The sequence below is a fragment of the Zonotrichia leucophrys genome, chromosome 3 (assembly GCF_028769735.1).
Source record: "Zonotrichia leucophrys gambelii isolate GWCS_2022_RI chromosome 3, RI_Zleu_2.0, whole genome shotgun sequence".
NCBI classification, from domain to species: Eukaryota; Metazoa; Chordata; class Aves; order Passeriformes; family Passerellidae; genus Zonotrichia; species Zonotrichia leucophrys.
Window position 1 is genome coordinate 1,327,858 of NC_088172.1, and position 27,801 is coordinate 1,355,658.

General features: G+C 36.4%; 1 protein-coding gene across 3 annotated transcripts in view; it reads right to left on the reverse strand.

Annotated features, from left to right (window-relative positions):
* Positions 1-27,801, reverse strand: part of GRIK2 (glutamate ionotropic receptor kainate type subunit 2) — a 370,464-nt gene that overhangs the window by 234,989 nt on the left and 107,674 nt on the right. For all 3 annotated transcript variants that reach the window (XM_064707223.1, XM_064707224.1, XM_064707225.1), the window contains exons 3-4: positions 11,021-11,188; positions 6,855-7,112 (exon numbers count right to left, since the gene is read on the reverse strand). In XM_064707223.1, the coding sequence (XP_064563293.1) occupies positions 6,855-7,112; positions 11,021-11,188 (426 nt within the window). The remainder of the gene's footprint in view (positions 1-6,854; positions 7,113-11,020; positions 11,189-27,801) is intronic.

Below are 27,801 nucleotides of genomic sequence, written 5' to 3' on the forward strand. Positions count from 1 at the left end.
GCACAAGTCAAAACATTATAAATATACAAAAGAACACACAGATGTAATTAGATGCCATTTTCATCTATACATAAAATAAATATAAATCCAATTTGAGAAATCAACATCAATGGCAGTGGAGTAACTTAATATTCATTTATAATTTAATGTTTCTGCAAATTTGATAGATACATTAGCACCAGTGGTAGTAAATAGTGCTGATAGAGACTTTTGAAGGTTACCCTCATCTGTCTTTTCTTTTTCTGTTATGTCTAGGACGATCACTATGAAAACATTGATGTTGGAAAAATTAAAGAATAAAAATTAATGGTAATAAAAACATACAAACAAACAAAAACAAAACAAAAAAGAAAACAAAACAAAATTTAAAAAACCACCACCCATAAAAAACACCAACAAACCACCAAATTCACGGGATGGATTTTCCCCAGCCTTTCAAGGACACCTGTTATTTTGTTCTAACCTAAATGTCCCGAGCTATCAACTTGTTCTGTTGATATATAAAGGTATCAATATATTGATATCCCACAGCCCTCATGGGACATCAAGCCTTCCAGCCCTTTCACCAGCTTTGTTGGCCTGCTCAAGACACATCCAAGTACCTTAATAATATTTTTAGATTCTGGGGGCCATAACTGCACAGAAAATCAAGGTGAAGCCAAAATAACACCAAATACAGCGGGAATTAGATAATGGGAATTTTAATCCCAGTCCTAAGAAAGAAATTGTCATTTTATTACAAATAAAAGCCACCTGCATACTAGAGTGACTATAGCCACAAAATGACATCTTTCAACTTCCTTCACTTCAGTTAAAGCACAGGATTCACTGCTAAAGACCAACACAAAACATTTTTATTTCTGAAATAATTTTTCAGCATTTAGTTTGGCTTCCATTCATAGATGTAACAGATTTTTGGTGTTTATACTCATTCACTCAAGACCAAAACAAAAGTTAATTAAGAAAAAATATCCAGAATGCTGTTTATATCAACTTCTTCTGTTGATATATAAAAGTATCAATATATTGATATCTATACAAGTGCCACTATAATTTAAGAGCTCATCATCTAATTATTCATGCATTTTTTCACTTTTTTTAACTGTCTGTGATTCAAAAACTTATTTACAGTTTTTCTAGTCTGTTTTCGTTAGCACAGGGATTAGAATATGTACTTGAAATTAAGTTATTGTTTTGAGACCAAATAAATCCATTAGGACACGCAGATGACAAACATATTGTCATTTTTCCACTTTTCTTTTTTAAAGGCAATTGACTGCAGCAAATCTGTAAATCTGAAAGGACTTAATTAGCGTCCAGGGACAGTTTAGTGGAATTTAATTAACAAAGAAACCATAAATTACTTAAGGGAGAAAAAAAACTAACTGGCCTCTCATTACATCCTGCTAGGAGGTTTTTAGATTTGGGTTTTGGTTGTTTTGTTTGGGTTTGTTGTTGTTGTTGTTTGGGTTTTTTTTGGGGGGGGTGGATTTTTGCTGGGGTTTTGTCTGTTTCCGCATTTGTTTTTTAACATGAAATCCTAGTTAAAAGAAATATGCTTTTCCATTTAAAATGATCAAAAGAAGCAATATTTATCTTTTTCAGCAAGAAAAATGTTTTAGAGCTCTATTACAATTTTTTTGCCTGTACAAATATGGGCTATATTAAAAAAAAGTCTTGACAGATAGAAAAAAAAAGGAAATTAAATCAAAGAAGGAAGCAGAAAGTAGCTATTATTTAATGTAAAAGAAAAAAATTAAAATAATGAAAGTCAGGACTCTTAAACCAGAGATCCAAAAAAAAAGGACTCACACATTTCTAATTTCCTGAAAGGAAAAAAAAACATCTACTTAGTGCAACAATACCTGCTCCATAAAATTCTACCAGGGCAGAGGCTTTATTATATTATTAAAACTTTTGTCCATTCTATGTTCATTTTTATTTCTATTACCATATCCCCACAGTAAAAACTGCGTCTCTTTTTACCGAGTCAAGGTAGAATTAACCTCTCTAGTTTATTCATCTACTTCATCTTATTTGTACAGTCTTGAGTCTTCCTTATTCCACTGTACCCAACCTGATCTTTGCTCACTCTGCTGTTATTGATCAAACCCCTCTAGAAGCTTCCCTGTACCTATTTCAGCACGGCACAACCTCTGTTTTCTCCTGTGGCAAGCTATCGTGCATTCCTCATCACACATTCCTGAACACCAGGCAGGTCTGGGCAGCACAGAACCAGCCTGTACTCTGAGGCTCAGTCCAACGTGAGGAGCAATAGCTGGACTGCAGACTGTCGGATCTCAGGATCTCAGTCCTGAGATGCTGAGCCTCCGAGACCACCTTGGGGGGCTCGGGAGTCCTGGAATGTTGCCAGAAGTGTCTGGTGGCTGGACTTTGGTCCTACACAGGAGACGACAAGGATGAGGGCTTCACCGGGTGAATGGTGAAGGGATTAGTTAATTAGAGGGTGAGACACAGGGTTTAGGATTTCTGTACAGGGGGGTTTAGAGAAGTAAGATGGAGGAATTGGGGCGTGTCCTGTCCTTCTTCTTCTTCTTCTTCTCCTCCATCTTCTTTGGCCATGGTGGCACTTTGGGATTGGTCATTACTGAGAGTGCACCGAGTAATAAGAATAAATGGTATTGGGGAAAAATGATAAATATTGTACACGTAACCATGGGTATAAAGATAGGTGACTGTCCGGAGGGCAGCACAGTGTGCTCATGGCTGGCTGCTGAGCAGAGCTCTGGTGGCTGAAAGAACATCTTTTAGATAAACAATTAATAAACATAAAAACCGAAAGAAGAACTGAAGCCTCTTCTCGTCCTTCGATACGCGGGCTGCCCCAAGGCCACCCCGGCCTTTCCAGGCCCTTCAAACAGCCGAGATAAACCGGACAGCAGACATTCATCTTCTCTGCCTCAGCCACTTCTGCGTCACAAAGCATGGGCCAGGGTCTAGTTACCACCCACAGTGTATTAAAAACAACTTATGCCTTTTCTCAAATTAGGAGTAAGATGTACCGCTTTTCCTTCTTGGAGAATACAGGGAGAATGCTTCAAAGAGGGAGACAACAAAGAAATGTCTGTTCTTAGTAGTAATCTCTAAGATTACTACAAAGGGAAACTGGGATTCCAAATTTTCTCTCTTATTTCAAACTGGGCTCTAAACAAGCACTGACTTCCTCCTTACCACCTTCATACCTCCCAATCTCAAATCAAATTAAATCCGGACCAAATACAAATATCTATTTCATACATCTCATAGAATCATAAAATAGTTTGGGTTGGAAGGAACCTTAAACATCATCTAGTGACAATCCCATCTTCAGAGGCACGGATACCTCACCTTAATTTTTTGAAGGCAGCTACTCTGTGGATTGAAAGACACAAAAAACCATATGGAAGACTTCTACACTTACATGGATCAGTCACATAAATGGCCTTCCTTCAAACAAGGTAGAAATTTGGGGGATTGAATACAGTTGGACACAATGTCCCCACTGTCCAGGGGCAGTTGGACTGTGCAGTTGGACAGTATTGGTCTCCAGCACACCTCTGGGAGTGGCACTAAAGTTAACGTGGCCCTTTCCTGGCTGCAAAGTGTCAAATAACCACACAGTTTTACCATTTGTTTTTACTCTAGAAGATATATCCCACACTGAGATAAAGAACATGGTCACAATTTATTTTTTTTCAGCTCTGAAGCAGGTGATCTCTCCTTTATTATTACAAAACGTTAGCAATTCCTTAGAAAATTCATTAAACTGAGCCCTAATATTTAAGGAGATGAACACATTTTTAGAATGTATTTATCACATGAAATCATGCTTTTCCTCAGAGTCTGCCTGCCATCTTGGAGGGCCTTGACAAATGGGAAAGCCCTGATAACTTATTGGAGAAGTATCCAGACCTAGTTTATGCATGCTTTATACCTTTTCTTCCTCCCTATAATAAAAGTATCAGCTGCCTTTGTATCTATGTTTACAATAATAATAAAAATACATAAAGCAAATATGAATATCAAAAAAAAATTAGTTTTAGCAATTAAATTATCACTGTAGCTGCTATACCAGCATATTAATGTCTTGACCAGCATGCCCTTTGGGGAATTGTCCAGTCAGATAAAGGAAATCCATAGCTCTAAAGTCATCATTAAAAAAGGCATATATCATCATCCTCAACTACCATCCAATAAGGGAGTGCAAAATGTAGGTGATTAGAAGAGAAACAAAGAAAAAAGGAATTAAGAATTATGTCCATCTTACATTAAAGAATCACTGATCAAATGCACGAAACAGAAATAATCAGCTATAAATATTTTGTATTCATTGCCTTCATTTTAATGATTTGTAATAAGGTCTTAAATGGCACAAGTCATACAACACAATTTCTAAATCTTAGTTGAAACATCATATTGAGCTCCAGTCCCAGACTCATAACTGAATATTTGTCTTGTCCTATGACAGGAGAGAACCACTTCCCAAAATCAAGTGACAACTTCCTTTCAAAAGGTTCCTCTCCCCTGGCCTCAAAAACCATCAGCTTGCACTGAAACTCCAGCAGATAGACAGAATCTGCTTCTTTCAGACTAATAGTTTCTCATAGCTCAGAGTTGTCCCTGTATGTGCTTCAAAAGCAAGTGATGCTGTGGACTCCCCAGCAGGGTCATTTGCTTTTTAAGTCCTGGAATTATCCATAAGAGATGCTACTAACAAAGAGAAGTGGACAGTCTTTAAAAAGTTGAATTTAAGTTCACTTTAGAGAAAACACCACAATAAAAAGAGAGAAGATAACCTTTTTAAAACAGATGGGTTTTTTTCTGCCTCTTCAAACAGAAATAGACTTCAAGACAAAAACAAATAATGTTATAGATTAGATTATGGGAACAAGCAGTATTATAATATAAAGGACCTGGCCACTCCAGAAAGAAATATCATTTCAAAGAGATTATATCCTGGAACAAGTCTTTATGCTTTTCAAATAGATTAAATAACTCAATCTACTAATTCATTGTGAAATTTATTTAAAAATTGTTCTAAAATAGAATATGTTTGGGGTTTTTTCTCTCTCAAATATTAACAGTAAAACCACGTAAAACAAGTAGATCAAAATAGATATAAGAAAACCTTTTTTTTAATTTTCTTTCCCATTTCTATTTATGTCCCGGCTTCAAAACATGTTTTATTGAGATCAGGTCTATCAAGGCTGTCAACAACATATCTCTGGATATTAAGAGATCATTAAACACGAAGTATTCTTTTGGACAGAAAGAATTTTACTTTTTCTTTGGACAGAAAAGAATTACTTGAAATTATTGAGCAAAGCAGTTTCAAAGTATTAAAACATATGAATTTTCTAATGGAATTTACTTTTTTAAGAGGTAACCTGTTCTTGGAAAAAGAGCTAGGCTCCAAAGGATTTTAATCAAGGTGAAATATCTCCAATTTACACAAACCTTAATCACCACAACTCACTTCTTTCTATCATAATTTGGTTAAAATTTGAGAATTTAGCTTCCTTTCCTATTTCAGAGCAATAATAGATAAAAATGTGAAAAAAAAAAAAAACAAGCTACATATTGCTTGCTTAGGTCTGTAAAGCTTGATTTTAAAGCTTAAATTGAAAGTTTGTCTACCTGAAACTTTTGGTAACATCAGCCAACAAACTTGTAGTGAGGCAGCCTCTAAATGTCCCTGTCTTACAATTTTTTAAAAGGCATAAAGAAAAATTATCAGTTATAAGGACTTTTATGCACCATCTTCTCTGCTCCCTCCTCACCTTTTGGTAGCTACACATGCACCTTATCTGAGCTTGAACTGCAGGCAGGTGTTCTGTCCTGGTGCAGTAACTGCTGTTAATCTAGCACAGTTAGTCTTCCCTACAGGAAGACTAATTTTGTTTCTTGATCTTATTTTTTTCAGCTTTGGATAGAGAGTAGCCTCATTTAATGAGGACATCAGCAGCCTTCTGGTTCAATGAACCATGAGAAGAATTTGGGGCTCCCTATGCTCTTTTCCTGACAATGATGGATCAGCCAGCATGGAAGAAGTTACCAGCATTTCCCATAAGATTTAATATGTCTTCTTTGGCCAAGCACCTTTCTTGTAATTTCCATTATGGTGATATTTTCCTCTTAATCAAAGTCTTATTTCTAATCACGACTAGACCTCAAATGAAATGTAAGTTTTACAGCATTTTTCAAAGGTACCCCTGTCAAGGTGAAACTGAAAGGCAAAACAACTTTTAGAATGACTAAGAGAAAGGTAATAACCTAGTATATTTCTGCTGGAAAATTCAAGAGTTAATTTTAACTCCTGTAATTCATCTGTAAAACAAGCCTCCAAATTTCCTTTTGGTCCAACTGTTAGGAGCTGAAATCAGGGCTCTTTCTTCACTTCTATCTGAAGAAACAGATACTAAAATTCCAAACAAATATGGCATCTGTTTTCGAACTCAACCAACACCAGAAGCAGCACCAGAATTTAAGATTTCTACTTCACTGAGTACACTAGTGTATTTTTCAAGTTACTATATTTTTCTTCCAAGTTTAAGTTTTAAGTAAAATCAAAAGACATAGCTGTTAGCAACTGTTAAGACACTGCAGAAAACACAGACAGAGTGTGACCAATTTATTGACAGCTGTGAGCTCAAACACACAGAATTCAGCAACTGAAGCATACTTATGAGAATACTTATGCTAATAAGTCCACATTATTTGTTATACACTGCCTTACCCATAAAATTCTTGCAAACTATTTCTTAAATTATGGAATATGAGTAGTGACACCCTTCCTCCCTCTCTTTGTGTATGTATAGAATGGATCTGCACACAGCCTGATGCTTTGGCCTTACCAGTGCTGTCATCGTAAACAACAGTAACTGTTTTCCACTTGAAGAACTGCACAAGGTCAAGGATGGCACGGCTGAGTGAAGAGAAATCCGGATAGAGGCTGACATAGAAGGAGTCCTTGTTGTCTGACACCTGATGTTTCCAGCGGGTCTGGATGTGTGGAACCCCCAAGGCGTTGCAGATGGACTGCACGGCGTTGGCTGAGGAGCTGTGGGACGGGCCGAAGATGGCCGCCACCCCGAGGGACAGCTGATCACAGGCTGAAGAGGAGACAGAAGTCTGTCAATGATGAGAGGAAAAAAGGCAGTGTGCCAGAAGGTATTGCACAATATTAAACAAAAGGCACTCCATGAAATATGACTGTCTTGCTGACAGAGCTCCCTTCTTGTGTAGCACTTTCACTTACACATTTCAACTTCAGAATACGCATCCAGGCTTTCATTATAAACTGATCAATATTGACTCTTAACATCTAAATAGTGCTCAGCTATGTTCATTAAACATTCCTATGTCAGTGGAAGCTATAAAGGCCAGTAATCGTGTCTTTTTAAAAGTACTGATGAATAAAATAGGTTTGTGCTTAGCTGCTTCTTGCATTTAGAAAAGGGTCGAATAGGACAGTATCCTAATCTGGTTTATTTAAGTGACAACTTCCTCCTCAATCAGTCACCACTACTTCCACTGAAGTCCTAATTACTCAGAAATTTTACATGTGAAGTACCCCACAGTTAATTATCAGGCACAGAGTTAATTTCATTAAAATGAACATTTGACTTTCTGTATCTGAAATAGGTATGTTGGTTAGTACAATTAAAGAACCAATATTTTCCCTAAAATTAAATTGTTGTCTGTTAGCAAAAAAAAATTAGATGTCCCTTCTTAAAAACTGGAAATGCTCAGTTTTGCTATACTTGTATACAAAACTGGCCCTGAGAGCCACTGACATAATACTGCTGCATTCAAGTGACTCAGCTTCCTGTTTTCTGGTACAGAGTGGCCCTACCTGTACTGTTCATTAGCAATCTCTGGTCTGTATAATCTCCCACAGTACACTCCAGTATCATCTTGTTGAATATTTGTTAGAACATGACAAAAAGAAGGCAGGAAAAAATAATCAATACTGAAGACCAGAGTTTTTGCCAATGCCTTGCTCCTATCTCACTCACTACCACAGGCATAAATTTACGAGTACACAGCTCTGAAAAACAGACTCTGTCTTTTGGGAAAACAACTCATTTGGTACAGAGAAGTAATGAAAACCAAACTAGACATGAGTATTTATACTGGGTTTGATTAATTCTGTTACTCCACCATCAGTGTTCCTGACAGCTGAGGAAACAAGCAGTAGAAATACATCTTGCTGCATTGCTTTTCTCATCAATTCAAAATTAATTGTTGTGCACATTCTTTTCAACTTGATGAAAATATGGCTAAGTCTTTCAAGAGCATTCCAGAAACTGTGCTGGCACACCTTTTTATTGCTGCAGAGCACCGGTGGTTTAAATAAACTTGTCAGAAACACAAGATCTTCATTGCTATTCGATGTGTTGCCTAAATGACTAGCTCAATAAAAAAACATTTATGCTAATATTGCCCTTCCTAAGAGTAATCAACAAGCTTTATGCAAATGTCAGTTAAATGGGATCACTAACAACAGCAATAGCTACCAGATGGCTTTTCAATGGACTTTTTTTTTCCCTTTCTGAGATTTGAATAATGCAATGCTTTCACACGTGATTTAATATGGCACTGGCTCTATCAGATGCATACCAATTTTCCTAGAATGTTATGGGATATTTTGTTGCATTTACATTATTCTTCACTGAAACAGTAACTTGGAAATATCTTCTTGACTTCAGGTTGCTTATTCATATAGTACCTTTAAAAAGCCATTAATATTTCATCTATATTCAACTTCAAAAGTATGTGTTAATAAGAGGTCTAAACAGGCTATTTTTGGTGCAGTGCCTGCCTGCTCACTAATGGACATGATAATGAACCACAAAAATGAGTCAAATGCTTAAACTTCATTGTTAAAATTCTGCTTTGTATCCATCATAATAAAATGAACCATTTTGTGTTAACCTTTAGCCTCTGATTCTGAACTAAAGCACCTGTGAGCACAAATGCAGTTGTCTGTATTGTGAATTGATGATGCAAAAAGCTATTAGTACTAGAAGATTACACAGATTTTGATATATCATGAGCAGTTACAAATAAAATGTTGCTTTTTCATCCAAGATGCAAGTGGGAAAAAGGAATATATGCATTCTATTCAATATGTCTAATCAATAGCACATTGTCATTCTAATTTCAGCTATTACAGTCTAACAAGAATTAGCAACATAATATTCAGGCGAGCAAACCCCAGGTAAGGACTAAAAGTAGTTGCATTTTCTCAGCAAAGAATCAAAGAATTAGAGATCTCAGGAGAAATTTCTCTGCTGTCTGCATCCTCCCCCAGGAATAGGGAGAAAATGTCCCATTAGATTTCACAGGTCAGCATGTGCAGGAGTCAGGAAGCAGTTGAATTTGGAAGGTGAGAAGGAAAGGAGAATGAAAGAAACAGAATTAAGATTCAGCACTTTTATTCACTGTTGGCTGAGATGGAAAGGAAAGAGTAGTTTCTCTCAAAACCCATTTTAATCCATCACCCAAAACACTAGAATAACAACTGAAAGATACTCTATTAAAAGTGCAGTTTTTCCTCTTTCTTCTACCATACATGCTTCTCTGCAAAGAAATCATCTTGCTAGGCATAAATGTTTAGCCTATAATTTTTCATACATGAAAAATGACCAATTTTCATGACAATTTTTCGTAATAATCTTTCAATGACCAAACTGTATGTCTGTACAAATATGGATACTCTCTTTTCATGCCTAACAAAATTTATATTTGAATTATTTACTTGTCAAATAAAGAGACAAACAGGTTAGCAAGATTCACTGTTAATCTGTTATAGTAAAAGCAGTAAAAATTTCCCTTCAGTTCTAAACTAGCATTAAATTCCACTTTTGAGATGTCCGTCACGTACATTAATCATGTCACAGGAGCTTTCCCTTATGTATAATATCTAATGTTGTATCAAGTTTTTTCACTCTTCTTAGCCCACCATAACACCAAATATCCCTTATTGTATAAAGCTTTTTGTCTTTAATGCTTGGGAGAGACATGTTGGGACCAGATCACTTGACGGATTTAGGCTAGAAACCTGCCATAAGTAATTCAGGCTGACCTCCAATTCTTTCACCCTTCTTATTGTTTTGTTGCAAATAGCATTCATATGAAATTACCTTTTCAATTTATAAGGAAAGTGTTTTTAAAGAGCATGTAATACAGTGCAAAATTCAGTCTTATTGAGTTTTGACACGAGGCTTTGTACTTTCTTCCATAAATACTTATTGAACTTTTTAGTGTTTTCACTTTCTATGATACAACAATGATGCAGAAATTTGTGCCTATTGTCCCTGACTTAAAAGTAAAGCAATCTGAAAATTTGGATTTTTATTTTTGAGAATCAAAGATTTTAAAATTTATGGAAAATGTTCAAACTTAATTTTTACTCTTAATTCTTCTGTAAACATGTAAATTGTAGTTAGGAAAAAAGAGCTTAACTCAGGCCAAGTCATGTATCTGATAGTGATAATCTTAAGCACAGACTTAATATTTAGGCTTATTTTTATGCCATGCTGGTATAAGATGCACAAAGTTACAACTACTACTCCCCTTTCAAAGTCTGTGATTAACTATATAAAGGCATTTGTGAAAATGTACTTGAAGTGAGTGAATGTTTAAAATTGAATTCCAGTTTCAGTAGAATTTTGGGGAACTTGACATTTTGCTGGATAAATTTTGAAGACAGTGAGATTTCTCACTTCAAAGGAGCTGGTATAATAAACACCCTAGTCACAATGTTCAGCAAAATTAATTTCAGATTTTAAATATTTAAGGGAATAGCTTTTAGATAGGGTTAGGGGGAGCAAAGGTGGCAATGTAATTGTCGAGCAGTTACCATTACAGCCTTTAATAAAGCAGCTCTTTAATGTCGGTGACAATAATGTCAGTCTCATTGCATATGGCTTCATCAGATAGACATTTTTTCAGGTAAGTAAATTGAGTGAGACTTAGTCCTTCATTAAAAAAAACTAAATATGCAAAAGGTTACCTTTTTTGGATGCTTCAAAACTGTCATAAAGATTTATCTTTTGTGTGTCGTACGTCAATGTGGTGTTTGGCAGAAGAGTTCTGTTTCTGTTGATTGTGTTCACAGCAAATCTGAAGGCTAATTCTTCTGCTCCCATTGGACCAGATTCCACACACTCAAAAATGCCTCCTGGTAGAGGAACAAAGAAAAAAGAACAAGAAAAACCACTAGTAAGCAAAAAGGGCATAAAATAACATCCTTAATAATCCTTTTGGAAAAGATTCATCAGCCCAAAGTATTTAATTCCATAAACCTGATACAGTCCAAGTCATGATTCTGATGAGCTTTGAGTCAAGCAATAAGTAAACCAGCAACAATTAGAACTTACCTTAAGGAAAACCTGTTACTTTTTTCTATTCAATACTCATTTTAGTGTTGTGAACATAAAAAAAGTGCAGCATTATTTATTAACTGCACAATTTAGAAGCAAAATAGGAGAGGGATGAAGTGTACTAAATTATTGCATAGCTACTATCACTATTGTTACTATTTTATATAATTAAACTTGAAATGAATACATTTGTCCCTTCCAGATCTTCCACAACTTATATGTGTGGGGCAGGTGGAAGGGAGACTTATGGATTCTTGCTATTTAAAATGTATTAATAATGAACTTGGCAGTTCACTGAAAATATAATATACAAAGGAGCATAGAACTGGGATGCCTCAAATTGTCTCCAGAAACTAAAATGGAGAGATATTTTAGCATGACTGTTTGCCTGAACTGGTAAATATGTTGAGCAAAAAGTTCAGACTTTGCTCTTTTGCCCTGACGTGCAAGTAGATGTTAACTTCATTCTCAGTAAATCCAGGAATCAAAGAAACTACACCCTGCATAACCTCTAGCCTGCAATGAAAACATCCCAAAACAAGGCATGCCACCAGAGTAGGCCATGTCTCAAATAATAAACAATTTCTAGAACACTTTTGAGCCAACCTTCATCTTAAATGAAGCAAATATGTTTGTGAGAAAATGCTGTGCATCAGCTTTTCTCATTAATGAGATATCATTGTCCATAGAATGTAAATTTATACATACTTTGAGGTAACATAATTTATTCTTGGATCTGGAAAAGTCAAGGATACTGTGACAATAAAAGTAATTTGAAGATGTGTCCTTACTGTGGTGACATGGAATGCCTCAGGAAAATGATCAGTATCCTTACGCTCCTTTCAGCCCTCATTTTAACAGAGACCTGTCATTTCTAATGGACAGACAATGGCCATCATCACAGGATCACTAATTACAAGCCAGGTATTGTGTCTCTGAAAAGAATGTTACTCATTCACTCTCTCCTTGCTTGTATTTATTCATTTCCAAAGTGATGTTGCTTCTTGGACTCGTACTGTCTAAAAAAATTCTATTCAACACTGCTACTTTCTTATCAAGAAGTTCTCAGAATCTGAATATCCAGTCTGGATATTAGTCTGGATCAAACTAAACTTCAAAAACTGCAGCCAGTTTCTAAACACTCTTGTGAGTAACCAAGCACATAAACTGTTGTTAAAGCAAAAATGTGTATTTACTATTTACTGATAGTATTAAATATAAAAGGCTGTTTGGTTTTGCAAATACTCTTCCTCTTGCAATACATTTCTCACTACAAACTGAGGTGTTAACCTTCTTTTCCTGCAGATCAGCCTTTTAATTGCTGGCAAGAGCCATAGGAGCAGATGCTCATATAATATTACTTTAAAAGCACAAGCCCTTGCCACTGAGATGAGATATGACTAATAATTATTTAAGCTTTAGTCATTTCAAACTGGAAAAGAGGCAATGAAGGGAAAGGCAGACTCTTAAGGAAAATTTCAATATCTTCAGTAACCAATATTAACAAAACTCTCAGAGCTCAAGCCAAAGAAACTTACTGTTCAGTAAATATATAAGCCTAGTACACTTTAAAACTCAAAAAACCCCACCATGTTTATTTGCACCATAATGGAATATGAACATGAAAGGCAACCTACTGCTTTTGAAGTTAATGGAGTGCTCTGTTCAGGGAAACATTCCAATAGACAAGCTTTTGTGCTGCTAAAACTTACAGAATCTAAGCATTGCACTTCAAATGGTGACATATAGGAGGACAGTATTTTGATTTGGGAAAAATACTTTTAAATTGCTGCAGAAATCCAAAACTTAGTTAAATTATAAGTATAGATATTCAGACACAATAAAAAGACGTTTCCATTAACAAAATTAAAATTAAGATAGATTTCAGAGGCTTTCCTAAGGCATCTGGAGGGCAGTTATTCAATTATATTTGAATAATCCAGTATGACACAAACAATTAGGAAATCCTAACTATATCCTAAGCTAAATGAATTAATTAAAAGAAATAAACATTACAGTTTCTTGGTTCTCCTGAAGTTTTACATTGGAAGATTTATTCTCTAATATCCATGTGTCTGAAGCTCAATACAACCTTCCCTCTTTAAAAATCAGCATTTTTCATTATACTGATTTCTAAATCCTTGAGACTGGAAATTCTCTGTCAAAGATTCAGCCACTACTCTCAGCATTAAAAAAAAAGGGAGGAAGAGAAATTTTATTTTGACCTTGCCTATCTAGGTAACTCTTAATGTTAGTGACAGTCCATCACATAGCAAGACAATTTTATGAAGATGACATCTCCTGTGAGTGGCCATGATGTATAATTGTCCACATACACCATTCAGTGATTTCTTCCCTCACTCACTGACTTATTCTCTATCCCTGTGATAAAAAAACCCCAAACCTGGCATCATATGGTCCGTCTGTTTCAGGGTATATTTCCAGTCCTAAGAAAAAGAGAAGTAGAATAACCTGTTTCTATTATTCTATCATTAGGATATTTTGCTAGGAGGAAGGAAAACTTATTTTCTCCTCCTGAATATTTTCACATTTTGCACTAGGTAGACACTGAAAATAAAAAGAAAGAACTCTAGAGGAATATAAAGTAGACCATATATTTGAAGATTCCTAGCTATTTTCTAAGCTGTATGTTGCCAAAAATCCACTAGGTTCCTTTCATTTCAGTTTAGTAAAATATATAACAAAATATTTTGGATGCTGGCAGGTTCATTATAACCTTCACACTAAGAGACTCAAATCAACTGGTTCTCAAAAGTGTATCATGTCCTAATAATATGCAAAATGACTGAAAACGCCAGGTTCCTCAGCAGTGAATGCAGCTTTGGCCAAGCTGATACAGCACATACAAACACACCATTGTTTAATGGAACATTTATTTAGTTTAAATTGAACTCAACTGCTAAGACCAGGAGCTCAGACAGACAAATGTCTGAATTCTGAATATCAGAATATATTAAAAAAAAACAGATCCTCATCCTCCAGATGGAGAAACCCTGTAAGTTTGCTTGGAAGTCTATGCATTAGATGTTTCCGAGATGCTCAGCAAAGACACATAAATGAGTTCATGCATTGACAAGAATGAAAAGTTTTAAATGGTGCTTTTCTACTGTTGCATAAGAAATACAAACTTATTCAGTGACTTTAATATTGTGTTCCTATTTGTTACTGAGTATGCAAAAATAGTAAAAAAATTAAAACACTGACTATTTTTAAACACTGTCATGCAAATCCACTGGCTTAATACTGGGAGACAATCCATTAATTACATTGCATTTTTTTTTTTTATAAAATGGAAAGGAAAATAAAAGAATTGGCTTTCCAGTTCAGATATACTCAATTATGAAGGGATAGTGGTATCCAGAGGCTGTCACAGCATACTGTGTCATGTTGTTCCCTCCCAAGCAGGCTTTTCTTTACTGCTGCTTCACTTTGTATTCAGGATAGCCTTATTAATAATCAAATTGAGGAATGCACTGCAAGCCTTTAGATAAGCAGACAGAAGAGTCATAAATCTTGCCATTCGTATGGGGACAAGCAGCCAAAGCAATGCCTATCTCTGTCTAACAGCTTGAAAAATGCAGGTGTTAGGATTTGGGGTTTTTTAAACAGAGTTTATAGACCCATGGTAGGCAGAAACATTAGTTCTCAGATGCAACCAGCAGCACATCCTGGAGGGATAGCCTGAAATTCCATTACTACCTCAGAACAGAAAGAAAAAATTTAAAAGCCGTTTAAAAAAAATGCGTATATTATTCTTAACTTGCTCCAGTGGTCTCATACACAGCTTCTTCATTCACAGAGTCAATGATAAGGCAGTTTGTCGCTGCCCTATAATAGTGACACCAGGGAATATGGGATCATGTATCTGCAGCTCAGTCTGTAGCCCATGAAGTTTTACAGGCTGTGTACAGCAGCTGATAGCTCTGTAGCTGAGCACTTCCCGTTTTTACTGTCACAGTAACCACTTAGATGAAGCTCATTAGATTTTTTTTGGGGTGATCAACACCTGAGGAACATTTCAGACATGCCAATCTAAGCCAGATAAGCCAGAGCAATTAAAAAATATTCTTTAAATACTGCATCTGTGAAGTGACATCTGGGATAATTCAAATTTCCTATTAATGTTGATATGAAAGAATTGCTTTTAATGTACCTGAAATCCATTAGGATTTTTCATCACTTGACTCTATTAAAAAATCCTTCTATGACCAAGCTCTTTTACCATAACAAATAGGAAAAAATCATTCATCAATTTAATACTGATGGAATAATGGTTTCTTCAGAAACACAAATCATTGACAAAAAAGGATAGTAATATTTTACTAAAAAGGATAAAATGCAAATGTTCTTAATATTTTCCAAGAAAAAAGAAAACCTAAAATAGTTCATAATTATACAAGTCCAAAAAAATTGTCATGAAACTGTTCAAACTGCATTTTCTGTCAAAAAAACTGTAGTAGAATTGACATTTATTGCTTACAAGTCATCCCGTTTTCCCCAGTTTTCAAATAATTTTTTTTAACACAACCTCCAGAGGGGGAAAAAAGTAAACTTGCTACACATCTTGGCAAAAATTATCCCCCCCAAAAAAAAAAATCCTACTGCAAAGTACCTAATTTCAAAAATAATAGGTTAACCCTCTGAATTATTAAATTTTCTACTTCCATTCCACATCAGAGTCCCCTTTGATAATCACCATCTTGTGTGTTTTGTATTATCATCCCCATGTAACACCTGACAAAACCCAGCAGAAAGAACAAAATTGCATTAATCACTAGATAACTATAGGTTCCAGAACAAGTTATTAGGAAGTTTCTCCTTCTCTCACACGTAGAGAACTTCTGAAATAGCAGCAGACCATGAAACCTGAGCTACTGTTACCTACTTGAAAAAATCCTCATTCAAGCAAGCTTCAAAAGTATCCAAGTAGGACTTCCAACAAGCTAATAGCAAATCTGGCTAATATTAAATCAAAGATTTTCTCCTTTTTTTCTGGTACAGTCACAGTCACCTGTTTGTTTCATGAGAAATTAATGTTATCTAATTACAGCTACAGGCTATTTTGCAGTCTGTGCCCTCTGAAAAATTAAACCCTTAAACATGTAACAGAAGGCCACATTACCTCAGATCATAGTCTATCAAATCATTATGAACCTTGCAGACTACTTGAAATTACTTAGCCTGAAATAACTGGTTCTAATGATATTGTAAATGTATGAAGTATATATACAGAATTAAAACTTCTATGGTTTTTAAATGTGAAACCTGGATACAAAAATTCAAAAATCATTCACATATAACATTTTTCACATTAACAAAGTTATGGAAACTAACATTAATCTTAATTTTAATTTTAATTGTGATTTCCTTGTTTTATGATATAAAATTAAGTTTCTTTTCTTCTAATATCAAACCAGCTGGATAGAGGTCTTGCACATACACGTACTAGCTTTTAATAGCTATACATTTGTTAACATTTTAGCCTTATTATCAACAGGCACCAATCTGCACAAATTTACTGACAGCTATAAAGGTCTTTATTAATGCCTTATAAAAACTAGCATCAACTAGCACATGTGACATGAACATTATTTTTTTTAATGATACAGTAGTTCTTTAAATATAACAATGAAAGCCTCTTTCTTAAGTAACATTAAAATGGGACTGCGAGCCTGGAGAAAAAACTATTTTAAATCCCAGTAACATTTATTCCCATTTATTTATTACCATTTTACTTTGAAAACATAGAAATATACTTAAATTTCACTACTAATTTATATTAAGTTCTCTAGGAATGATTTTTTTTTCTTTTCCTTCACCTCAGGTCAATACTTTGAATCTAAGGTAATTATGCTGCCCAGATGTAATCCTGATGTGACAAATAGCAATCTCTTTTTTTTGGCTGATTATTTAATGCTCAGAAAACATGATCTCTTAGACAGACTTTGCTCAATTAGCTGCAAAATTTGGGAGAAAGGAGTGGCTGGTATCTGTGATAAACAACTTTTCTAAAAAGTGTGTCAAGACAGAATGAAAGTAATTCTGTCAGGTATTATATTATTAAAATATATGCTTTTATCTGATATTTTCCAATTTCAAAATTGGCTATTTGGTAATTGGAGCCAACGACTGTGCAAGGAGGTACCACATGGAGAAGATAATAAGTCAAAAGCGCACTATTGAGGCTTCAGAGGGTGGTATTACACTACAGCCGTCTGCAGAGATGGGAATGATGGCTTTTTGGAAGTGTGAATGGACTGCACTTCTCCAGCAGAGTTCACAGAATCACAGAAATTCTAGGTTGGAAGAGACCTTTAAGATCATCGAGTCCAACCCATGTTCTGACACCTCAACTAGATCATGGCACCAAGTGCCACATCCAGTCTTTTTTTAAACTCTTCGAGGGATGGTGACTCCACCACCTCCCTGGGTAGATGATTCCAGTATTTGACCACTCTTTCTGTAAAATACTTCCTCCTTAATTCTAGCCTCTATCTCCCTTGGCGCAGCTTGAGACTGTGTCCTCTTGTTCTGTCTGTTGTTGCCTGGAGAAAGAGACCCCCAGCTCACTGTCCGGTTTTCGGCTGTTTGGAGGGCCTGGAAAGGCCCGGGGTGGCCTTGGGGCAGCCCGCGTATCAAAGGACGAGAAGAGGCTTCAGTTCTTCTTTCGGTTTTTATGTTTATTAATTGTTTATCTAAAAGATTTTCTTTCAGCCACCAGAGCTCTGCTCAGCAGCCAGCCATGAGCACACTGTGCTGCCCTCCGGACAGTCACCTATCTTTATACCCATGGTTACGTGTACAATATTTATCATTTTTCCCCAATACCTTTCACCCTTATTGCCCGGTGCACTTTTAGTAATGACCAATCCCAAAGTGCCACCATCACCACAGAAGATGGAGGAGAAGAAGAAGAAGAAGAAGAAGGACAGGACACGCCCCAATTCCTCCATCTTACTTCTCTAAACCCCCCTGTACAGAAATCCTAAACCCTGTGTCTCACCCTCTAATTAACTGATCCCTTCACCATTCACCCCGGTGAAACCCTCCTGTCCTCATACAGGTGTCGTCTCCTGTGTAGGATCAAAGTCCAGCCACCAGACACTTCTGGAACATTCCAGGACTCCCGAGCCCCCCAAGGGTGCTCTCGGTGGCCCGGCACCTCAGTCCTGAGGTGCTGAGATCCCCCAGCTCACCACAGCCGCCCTTCAGGAAGTTGAAGAGAGTGATAAGGTCACCCCTGAGTCTCCTTTTGTCCAGGCTGAACAACCCCAGCTCGCTCAGTTCCAGCCAGGAGGCGCTGAAGAGGCTCATCCCCAACCCTGGTATCGCTGGCGCGGCACGCACAGCGCTGCGAGGGGAGGCTCAGGGGGTGCTGAGCCGCAGCGACCTGTAGTAAACCCCTCAGGTTTAGCCAGGGCCCCTTGGAGAATAGAATGCTGACACAGCGGCAAAGAAGTTTCCTGTCTCCAGGGACATCCGCCTTGTACCTTATCCCTATAGCCATGTAAGGCAATTGCGCGGGGGCGTGAACGGCCCTGGATCCGGCTATCTGGTGAGGGGCGAAGGCCAGGGCCCCTGCGCATCAGAAAACAGCCCCCCTCGGTGTCTTGGCCTCGGGCTGAGCTGGGGGATAGCTCGGAGCAGCGCGGTGAGAGACGAATTAGGAGGCGACCACTTGCTGGGGGTAAACTGTCGGTTTATTACAGAAGCACCAACAAGGAGGGGAAACACCCAGCAAATGGCCCCGAACAAGGGGCAGGAGAGGGTTTTAAGGGAAAAGGGGGGAAGAAGGCAGGGAAACCCGGCTATCCAATAGAAATACATATTTGGAGGTACGAAACATAACTGATATACTAAAGTAACCAACTGTTATAAATCATAGGAGGGGCTCCGGGGCTACAGCCAACCATAACTCCCAGAGAAAAGAAAATTCTCGAAACCTGATTGGAGAAAAGGAGTGATTGACTGAGCCTAAGGAGGAAACAACTTTCACTTTATAAGAGAAACCAGGGGAGGAGCAGTTTCATTTTCATAGCAACCTAACTGACAGGGTAGCAGCAGGAAGTAATACAGAAAATGGGGGGAGCAAACTAACAAACTTAAGAACACACCACAGCAGGCAATATTGTGTTAAACCCTACTATTGGTCACTTATGGTCACCCTAACACCTTTGCCATTGGTCAGGATTGGATCCAGGCCAAGGGTATAACAGTAGCATACTGTACCCCTACTAACTCGGAAGAAGAAGAGCTGAGACCCTTCACGGACCCTCCAATAAAGCCATACTCGTGGAACAGCCAGTGTCTTCTGCTTCTCCTCTCTCTACCGTCTGCTGGAGCCTTAGGCCAAGGGAAAAGCTACCTAGCAAGCAAAGCTGAAATCACAAGAGCTGCCTGATCACTAAGAGCTGAATATTCCCTGCTTGCTAGGGCTGTCCCGCGGCCTTGGTCTGAGAGCGAGCTGGCTTCTGGCACCCAGTCCCCTTGGGGACTGAGCTCTGGAGCTGGAACAGCTTGCATAGGATACGACCAAGCAAGGCTCATTTAGCGACCGACAGAGGCTGCTGGCTGAAGGCATTTCAGCCCTAATCAAGTGTGCTGTGCACTGCACTGATAATCCTCTTTCAGGTCCTCTTATGGATTTGAAAGCTACAGAGATGGTTCAAAGAGCTCCTTAAAGGTTGGCAGCTTAGACTTTGTGCTTCCTACAAATACAGTAGAAAATTACATCTTAGCCACTTACTTCTGTCTGGAACAGGATTTAAGAAATTGAGTCACTCTCAAACAAGATGTTAAAAATGAATGAAAAGTTTTCTTCTTCACAACGTTTTCCATAAAGTAATGTAGTTTATGGAATTACAGATTTCAAATACAGTTGTATGAATCTGAACAATACCACGTTTTTATTACTTCTTTTCAAAATTATATTGAAAGCTTTCTGAATCTCACAACAGGAAAAAAGTTGAAAAGGATTACTTGACAAAGAAAATGCTGGTTATTTGACTTTGAAGCCGGTTTTATGTGGATACAGCTCTGCAGAAAAAGATAGCACGCTTCAGCAGAAACCTTTATCCATTTTGAGTGCACATATGGTTTGGAGGAAGGAAGCAGGATCTGGAATTTCAGGGGTTGGCTTTCATTGCTGCTGATTTCCTGCACAATATTGGACAATATTATTTTCTTTAAAAATAAATATTTCATCCCAAAACATCTCAACATTGCAATACAGGCACAATTATTGGAAAATCCAATATGTTTTGAAATGAGATGTAATTTCTGTTCATGGCATCAGTGTATGAAGCCAGGTTCACAGGATCCTGCAAATTTTGCTGTTTAAAATGCATAGAACTATTAGCTTCAGCATCTCAGTTATACATACTTTGATTCACTTTTTAGTGTCATGAAGCTGCCAACTTTTAAGTATGTTGAAATCCTAAAAAGGATTTGAATTATCCACTGATTTAATAATAAATAAAACTTTGTCTTTTCTGATTGCACAATATGGAACAGGCTAAATAATCAGTCAATGTTATGTTTATATTGTTAATGTAAAAATCAAATATCAAAACAGAAAGAGCTTGGGTCTTCTTTCTTAAATGTAGGGAAATAATAAGGAACATTATGAGGAAATAGTAACTGTAGATCCCATTTGAACAAAAATTTCCTTACCTTATAAAACTGATGAAAAAGGTTTTAAAAGCTAAGTGCATACAAATGCTAAGTATCCTAAGTTATTTTAAATGTAACTGGATGGATTCTAGCATCTTCAAGTCAGATGTGACAAATAACACACATTAGAATCTTTCCTTCCATCAGCACAAATATGCTTTGAAAATTAATAAATGAAATACAGCTTAAAATCTTACTAGGCTGAAATATGCAGTATATTTATAAAATACTGCTTTAGATAGCATCTCTACAAATAATGCTCCTTTCAGTCAGAATATCAATGGGGCAAAAGTAAGGATGACATATAAAATAATAATACCTGAACACATTCATCTACAATGTTAGAATGTACTATCCATAAGTTTTCTTCCCACTCTAAGGGATGTACGTTATCTTTCTCTGACATGCTAAGCAATGTATTGCAGAATACACTTGATAATATCAGTGTAATTATCACACTCACATAATAATTAGCCTCTCATGATTCACAGTAACAAAAGGAAACAAAGCAATAAATTAAGTCTGACTACAAAAATGCCCTCAGGAGATTTTGCTAAAACGTGCTTTTCCTTACTTTGGGTAACAAAATGTTTTGAGCTGCCTTAAAACAACATGTTCATTTCTTTCCCTTGCTTTTTTCTGGAGATAGTCAATATCCAGATGAAAAGTTTCTCAACATAGATGAAGAAAACTTTTTTCTCCACAACTTCTTTAAAGAAGATAATATGCAAACTTAAATGCCTAAATTTTACAGAAATAGTCTTACACAGGTCCTCATGAAATTGTTTACATCTGTTAATAGACTACTAACTGGGCAGTTACTGTCTTCTAACTTCCCTACTTATAGGTACAAAGATAGACAAATCAAAAACCATTTATTTTCATTCTGGAAAGAGTCACAGCATGTATTAGAACACTGATACAACCAGTTCTCTAATCTCATAATAAAGACCATAGAAAAGTGCTAATAATATTGCATCCAGGCCAGGATTTTTATTTTCCATTATGCTGCATGCTATTTGTCTTCTTAAATGTTAGTTGGTGTCTGGAATGTCATTTGAGAAGCCAAACCATACACAGACAATGAAGGAAATTGTATCCACATTTTCACTTGCTTTTAAAAGAAAAGCGACTCATTTAAATAATATTAAAAAAGTAAATTCATTCTGAACTTAACTCCTACAATATTGTAGTATATTTTACTAATACGTCCATATGCATAAGCTGTAGAAAAATGTGGAGATTTTTTGTTTTGGTTTGGGTTTTTGTGCTTCATGGGTTTGAAGGGGTTTTTTTCAGTTTTACCTTAATGAGGTAAACAAGAGTCAAGAAAAAATGTCAAATTTTACCATCATCCTTCAAGCAGAGCTTAGAAAAGTCGCATATCTAATTTTTCAGAAGAAATTCCCAGAGACCATGGTTCAAGAATTGCCAGAAATTACTTCAAAATTCCTGGAAAGCAGAAAGGTTTTCCAGGAACTAAAGACATCCAAGCAGGTAGAGATTATACTTCTTATATACAGCATTATAAGACGCTCATGCTTGGATCTCTCAGCATCTAAAGATGAAACAGGAAAGGGCTTAACCTTCAAAGAAGTCATAAGACAACTAGTAAAAGCTAAATGTGCACCTTACATGGAAATACAACTTCAAGAAAATATCCTGCTTGTGATTAGGTGATTATTGGGGTTTTTTTAAAGCAAACTTGTTAAAGCATTTGCCTATAAAGCAGAAAACAAAATCCATTGTACAGAGTGCTCAGAATGATGTTCTAACCAGCAGACAGCTCACTTACATATAAGGTAATTTTAAATTTTGACTGAAGATAGGCTACCATGTAAGAACTTTCAGTTTGCAAGAAAAAAATACAAGAGCAACCTGAAATTATCTTATATTTCTATATGCCTCTGCTAGTTATAAAAGAGGAGCCATCCCACAATTTCTAGATTATTTGCTTCTTATCCAATCAATTTCTTGTAGAAAATGCTGAAATGGGAGAGAAATTCATGGTGAGTGTCGGGTTTTTGGCTGTTTGAAGGGCCTGGAAAGGCCCGGGGTGGCCTTGGGGCAGCCCGCGTATCAAAGGACGAGAAGAGGCTTCAGTTCTTCTTTCGGTTTTTATGTTTATTAATTGTTTATCTAAAAGATTTTCTTTCAGCCCGACAGAGCTCTGCTCAGCAGCCAGCCATGAGCACACTGTGCTGCCCTCCGGACAGTCACCTATCTTTATACCCATGGTTACGTGTACAATATTTATCATTTTTCCCCAATACCATTTATTCTTATTGCCGGGTGCACTTTTAGTAATGACCAATCCCAAAGTGCCACCATCACCACAGAAGATGGAGGAGAAGAAGAAGAAGAAGAAGGACAGGACACGCCCCAATTCCTCCATCTTACTTCTCTAAACCCCCCTGTACAGAAATCCTAAACCCTGTGTCTCACCCTCTAATTAACCAATCCCTTCACCATTCACCCCGGTGAAACCCTCCTATCCTCATACAGGTGTCGTCTCCTGTGTAGGATCAAAGTCCAGCCACCAGACACTTCTGGAACATTCCAGGACTCCCGAGCCCCCCAAGGGTGCTCTCGGTGGCTCGGCACCTCAGGACTGAGATCCTGAGATCCCACAGGTGAGGACTCAGGTTTTCTTCCTGAGTAATCAATAGTCCCAGCCTGTAGCTTCCAGCTTGCTTTCTTACTTAATTCTTTGATTCCTGCCACAACACCAGTGCACCTCAACAGCCTGGTGTCATATGGTCAGCTCTCCTTCTGCTTGCCCTTTCTGGTTAGGTAATTTCTAATGCATCTTCAACATCAAATATCAGCATGTGCTAGCCAGAATTACCTTCAGGGTCAAATCCCAGTTATCCACATAATTTTGCTCACTCTGCTAAGACCAAGTAGGTAATTTAAAAGCAACACACCAAACACTGCAGGATTCAGCAAATAAGACTCACAAAATAGGCAATTTTTTTCAATAGGAAGACAAAATTCTCACACTTAAGCCTATCTAAACCTCAAAATAAATAAGGTCCATTTCCTCTTTCCAAAAATATCAAGGAAAAAAAAAAAATTCTTAGAAGTATTCACAAAAGCTTGGAATTGGAAGATGCCATAAAAAATCCATTACTTTCTTAAAATAAACTTTAAGAATACTCATTGGCATGACTTTGGACGTTAAAGAAAGTCAACCAAAAATTCATTTGCAGTCACAAAAGACTAAAATTTGAATCTTGCAAATGGATAAACAAAATAAAAAATCCCCACCTAAGGCCTGCCAAATGCCACAACCATCATTAAAGTAAGTGAAATTTTAATAACTGGTGCAAAATCTTCTTCAGAAATTAAATGTTCAAATGGTTATCATCAGGTTTAGGATGATTCTTTTTCTTTTAATGCTTAATATTTAAATGAACGGGAGTTTGTAGATATTTTAGTGATTTCAGCAAGTTCAAAAACTGTATTTTCATATTCTTCTTAATTCTCTCAAGACTTAGATGCATAGAATTCTTCAGTAACCTGAAGTAATTCTTATTGTCTAATTTAATCAAGGGGAAAAGAAAAAGGACAAAAGACATATCTAGACTACATATATATGTGTATATTTATATATACGCACATGAATACATCTGTGTAACAGATGCAGAGCACCAATATAATTCTATGAGTTGGTATGAACTTTACATATGAACAATCTCTTTTCTTTAGTACTTGTATAAAGTGAGAATGGTTTTTTTCCCATTGTTTTTATATTTCAATAAAATACTTTCCATTTTTTTGTTTGCTGCATCATGTTTTCCTTACTTAATAGTAATTCATGACTACATCCTACAGCTGCCATATTACAATTCATTAACTGAAATTGATTGCAGTTTCCATTTTGCCCTTAAAGCCACTGAAACATAGCTTTTCTTCAGTACTGCCTGAGGCATTTTTGCTTCTTTCCAAAATGTTTTCTGACTGTATTACCATTGAACCACTTGAAATCATTGCTATACAAACTTTGTGAAATACCAGAAAAATTTATAATAGTCTTCAAAGATTTAAAAAAAAAACAAGAACAAAAAACCCATCAAAATCAAACTGATGGATGAGTTTTAAATGGGACAAACACTGTTGAAATTACTAATGTTCCACTTCAGTACTCAAATGTTCAGTTTCCAAAAATGTTTACATTAGAGAGTTGTTTAGAAATGAGGTCATTATCTTTTCATCTTATCAACAATCTCATCAAAATCACTTTTGTCAACAGTATTCCTACCCTGGTTAAAATATGGTTTTGCTGCCATGAGCGTAGGGCTCTAGATACTTGGAAGAAATTTTAAGAAGACTCATTTTATTAAATGTTATTTAGAAAAATCTTCACTATTTCTGTCCCTAATGTGTGAACATGGACTGCAAAAAATGGGTATTCTTGTATTCTCTCAATGATTGCCTTTTTGATGCTTCACCATGGAAGGAAAAATAAAGGGCAGGCAGGGGGGAGTGATGTACTCAGAATGCAGAAACAAGCAAGTAGTATGACCAAAAAAATAATAGCAGCTACTGATGATAAAAATGCCAAGAAGAAAGACATGGCTCTTCAGTGTTAGTGTTGATAAAAGAGAAAATTGAAAACAAGTCTCCTTTCAAAAGCAGACATATTAGTTGCTTCTGCCGCCAACTTGAGCAGATTTAATTTTAGTTTTAAAAATATGTTGGTTCAGATTTCTTGAACTTCCCTATTTTATAGGTTACAGCAATAGTCAAGCTTTCACACTTTGAAAAGTGATCCAAGAGAAATAAAATCTCAATATGACTAACACAAACAAGCCTAGCAAAAGAAATTTAGACATGGCTCTTGAAAAAAAAAAAGATGAAGGAAATTTACTGTATCAATTCCATAAATAAAAGAAATACAAATTTAAATTCTCTTCTAAATCTTAACATCAAATGCACAAATTTTGCCACAGATTCATATTTCTAAAGTAATTTAATTAATGTAATAAATATCAATAAAAAGCATGCCAGTGTATATGAAATTTGAGTGCATCAGAAACTAATAATTTATGGCACACTCCTGTGAAAACAGATTCCATTAGGTCCCTGAAGTAAAGAAGCAAGAATTCATACACAAGCAGAAGATAAAAATATTTGATCTGAAGCACAGAGATACTGAATACCTTACACTCCTCTCTAATTTGCAACAAATTTCCCTGTCACTTGTACTTCTTAATAATTACCTAATTAATCTTTTCCATGAGAGGGACAGTGTTTATGTTCCTAATGACTGAAATGCAATGTGCAAATTATTCTTGCACAGTGTATACTTTCACTCTGTTTCCATCTATATGTGGAAATTCAGCACTAGAGGTTCCCAGAGTTTGGGTTTAGATTGATCTTCAATTAGATGCATTTTATTTTATTAAGAGTCTAGATGCTAAGAAGTTATTAGCTAATGTGATAATTATGCTCTAAAATGTTGTTCACTAATTTGATAATTACATCCTAATTATTGAATTAGAAACCTCTTGAGAAAAATGAAAAGTTGTTTTGGGAGAAAACAAGAGCTATGCACCCTCCCTTATCTGAACCCTGTACTTGGATTAAATATTAACTGTTATCTTATACAGAGAAAATCTTTTTTATTCCCTCTTCTATATATTTTTCTAGTGCATGGCCAAACAGATACATCTTTAACCAGAAGACCATAATCCACGACCAGAATATTTGCTTTCTTTTTTTACAGTGATATCCTTAAAAAAAATCTAAGGTGCTTTAAACTACTTTGACCACAGTGAAGGTTTGCATTTGTAAGAGAAGACCAGGCATTCAACTCAAGACCTGAGTTGAATGGACCCACAATGATCACTGAGTCCAACTTTTAAGCAATTGGCCTATACAGTGATTTATATAGGAACCCACAACCTTGGCCTAATTAGCACCTTGCTCCAACCAACTGAATTAATCTCACTGGCCATGTTTTTTTCTAATTTACATGGTTCAAGCACAAATTTTTTTTTTTCATCCAGTACAACCAGCGTCTCCCCATGATGAGACCTTTTTTTTTTCCCCAAACACGTCCACTGAGAACACAAGTTTTTTAAAAGGAAAAAAAAAGTTCCATGAGTTATTTATATGATAAATAATAATCATATTTTTTAAAATGTGTTTTGAATTTATCTATGTCTTACAACTGGATTTACTAGTGCCTAACAAAAAATAGTATCTTCACTGATGATCATTCTGGTTTAGGCATATGAGCATATATATATGAATAAGTAGTTGTCTTTTTCACAATGCTTACCTTCACAACCTCTATTTTCAGGTATTCAAGCAAGGATGCATTGTTAGAAAGCAGGTAGAGTATTGACAGAATCACTCCAGCTATTTCCTAAGGAAAACAGTCTAAATATGAGAAACAGGGGAGAAAGGGCTAAAAGAGTAAACTGAAAGACAAATTCTGTACTAGTGTATAATGTGGAAGCTTTACTTTCATGACAACATATTGCACACTGCACATAGCTTCAAACCCCTCCTCTGGGGAGAGGGTTTGGGCAGAGCAGGGGAGACTGAAGCTCCAGATTCAGAGTGTTAGGTGTAGAAGCCAAGAGATGTGGAAGCCAAGAAGTGCAGAAGGCAGCAGGTGTGCTGTCCGGTTTATCTCGGCTGTTTGAGGGGCCTGAAAAGGCCCGGGGTGGCCTTGGGGCAGCCCGCGTATCAAAGGACGAGAAGA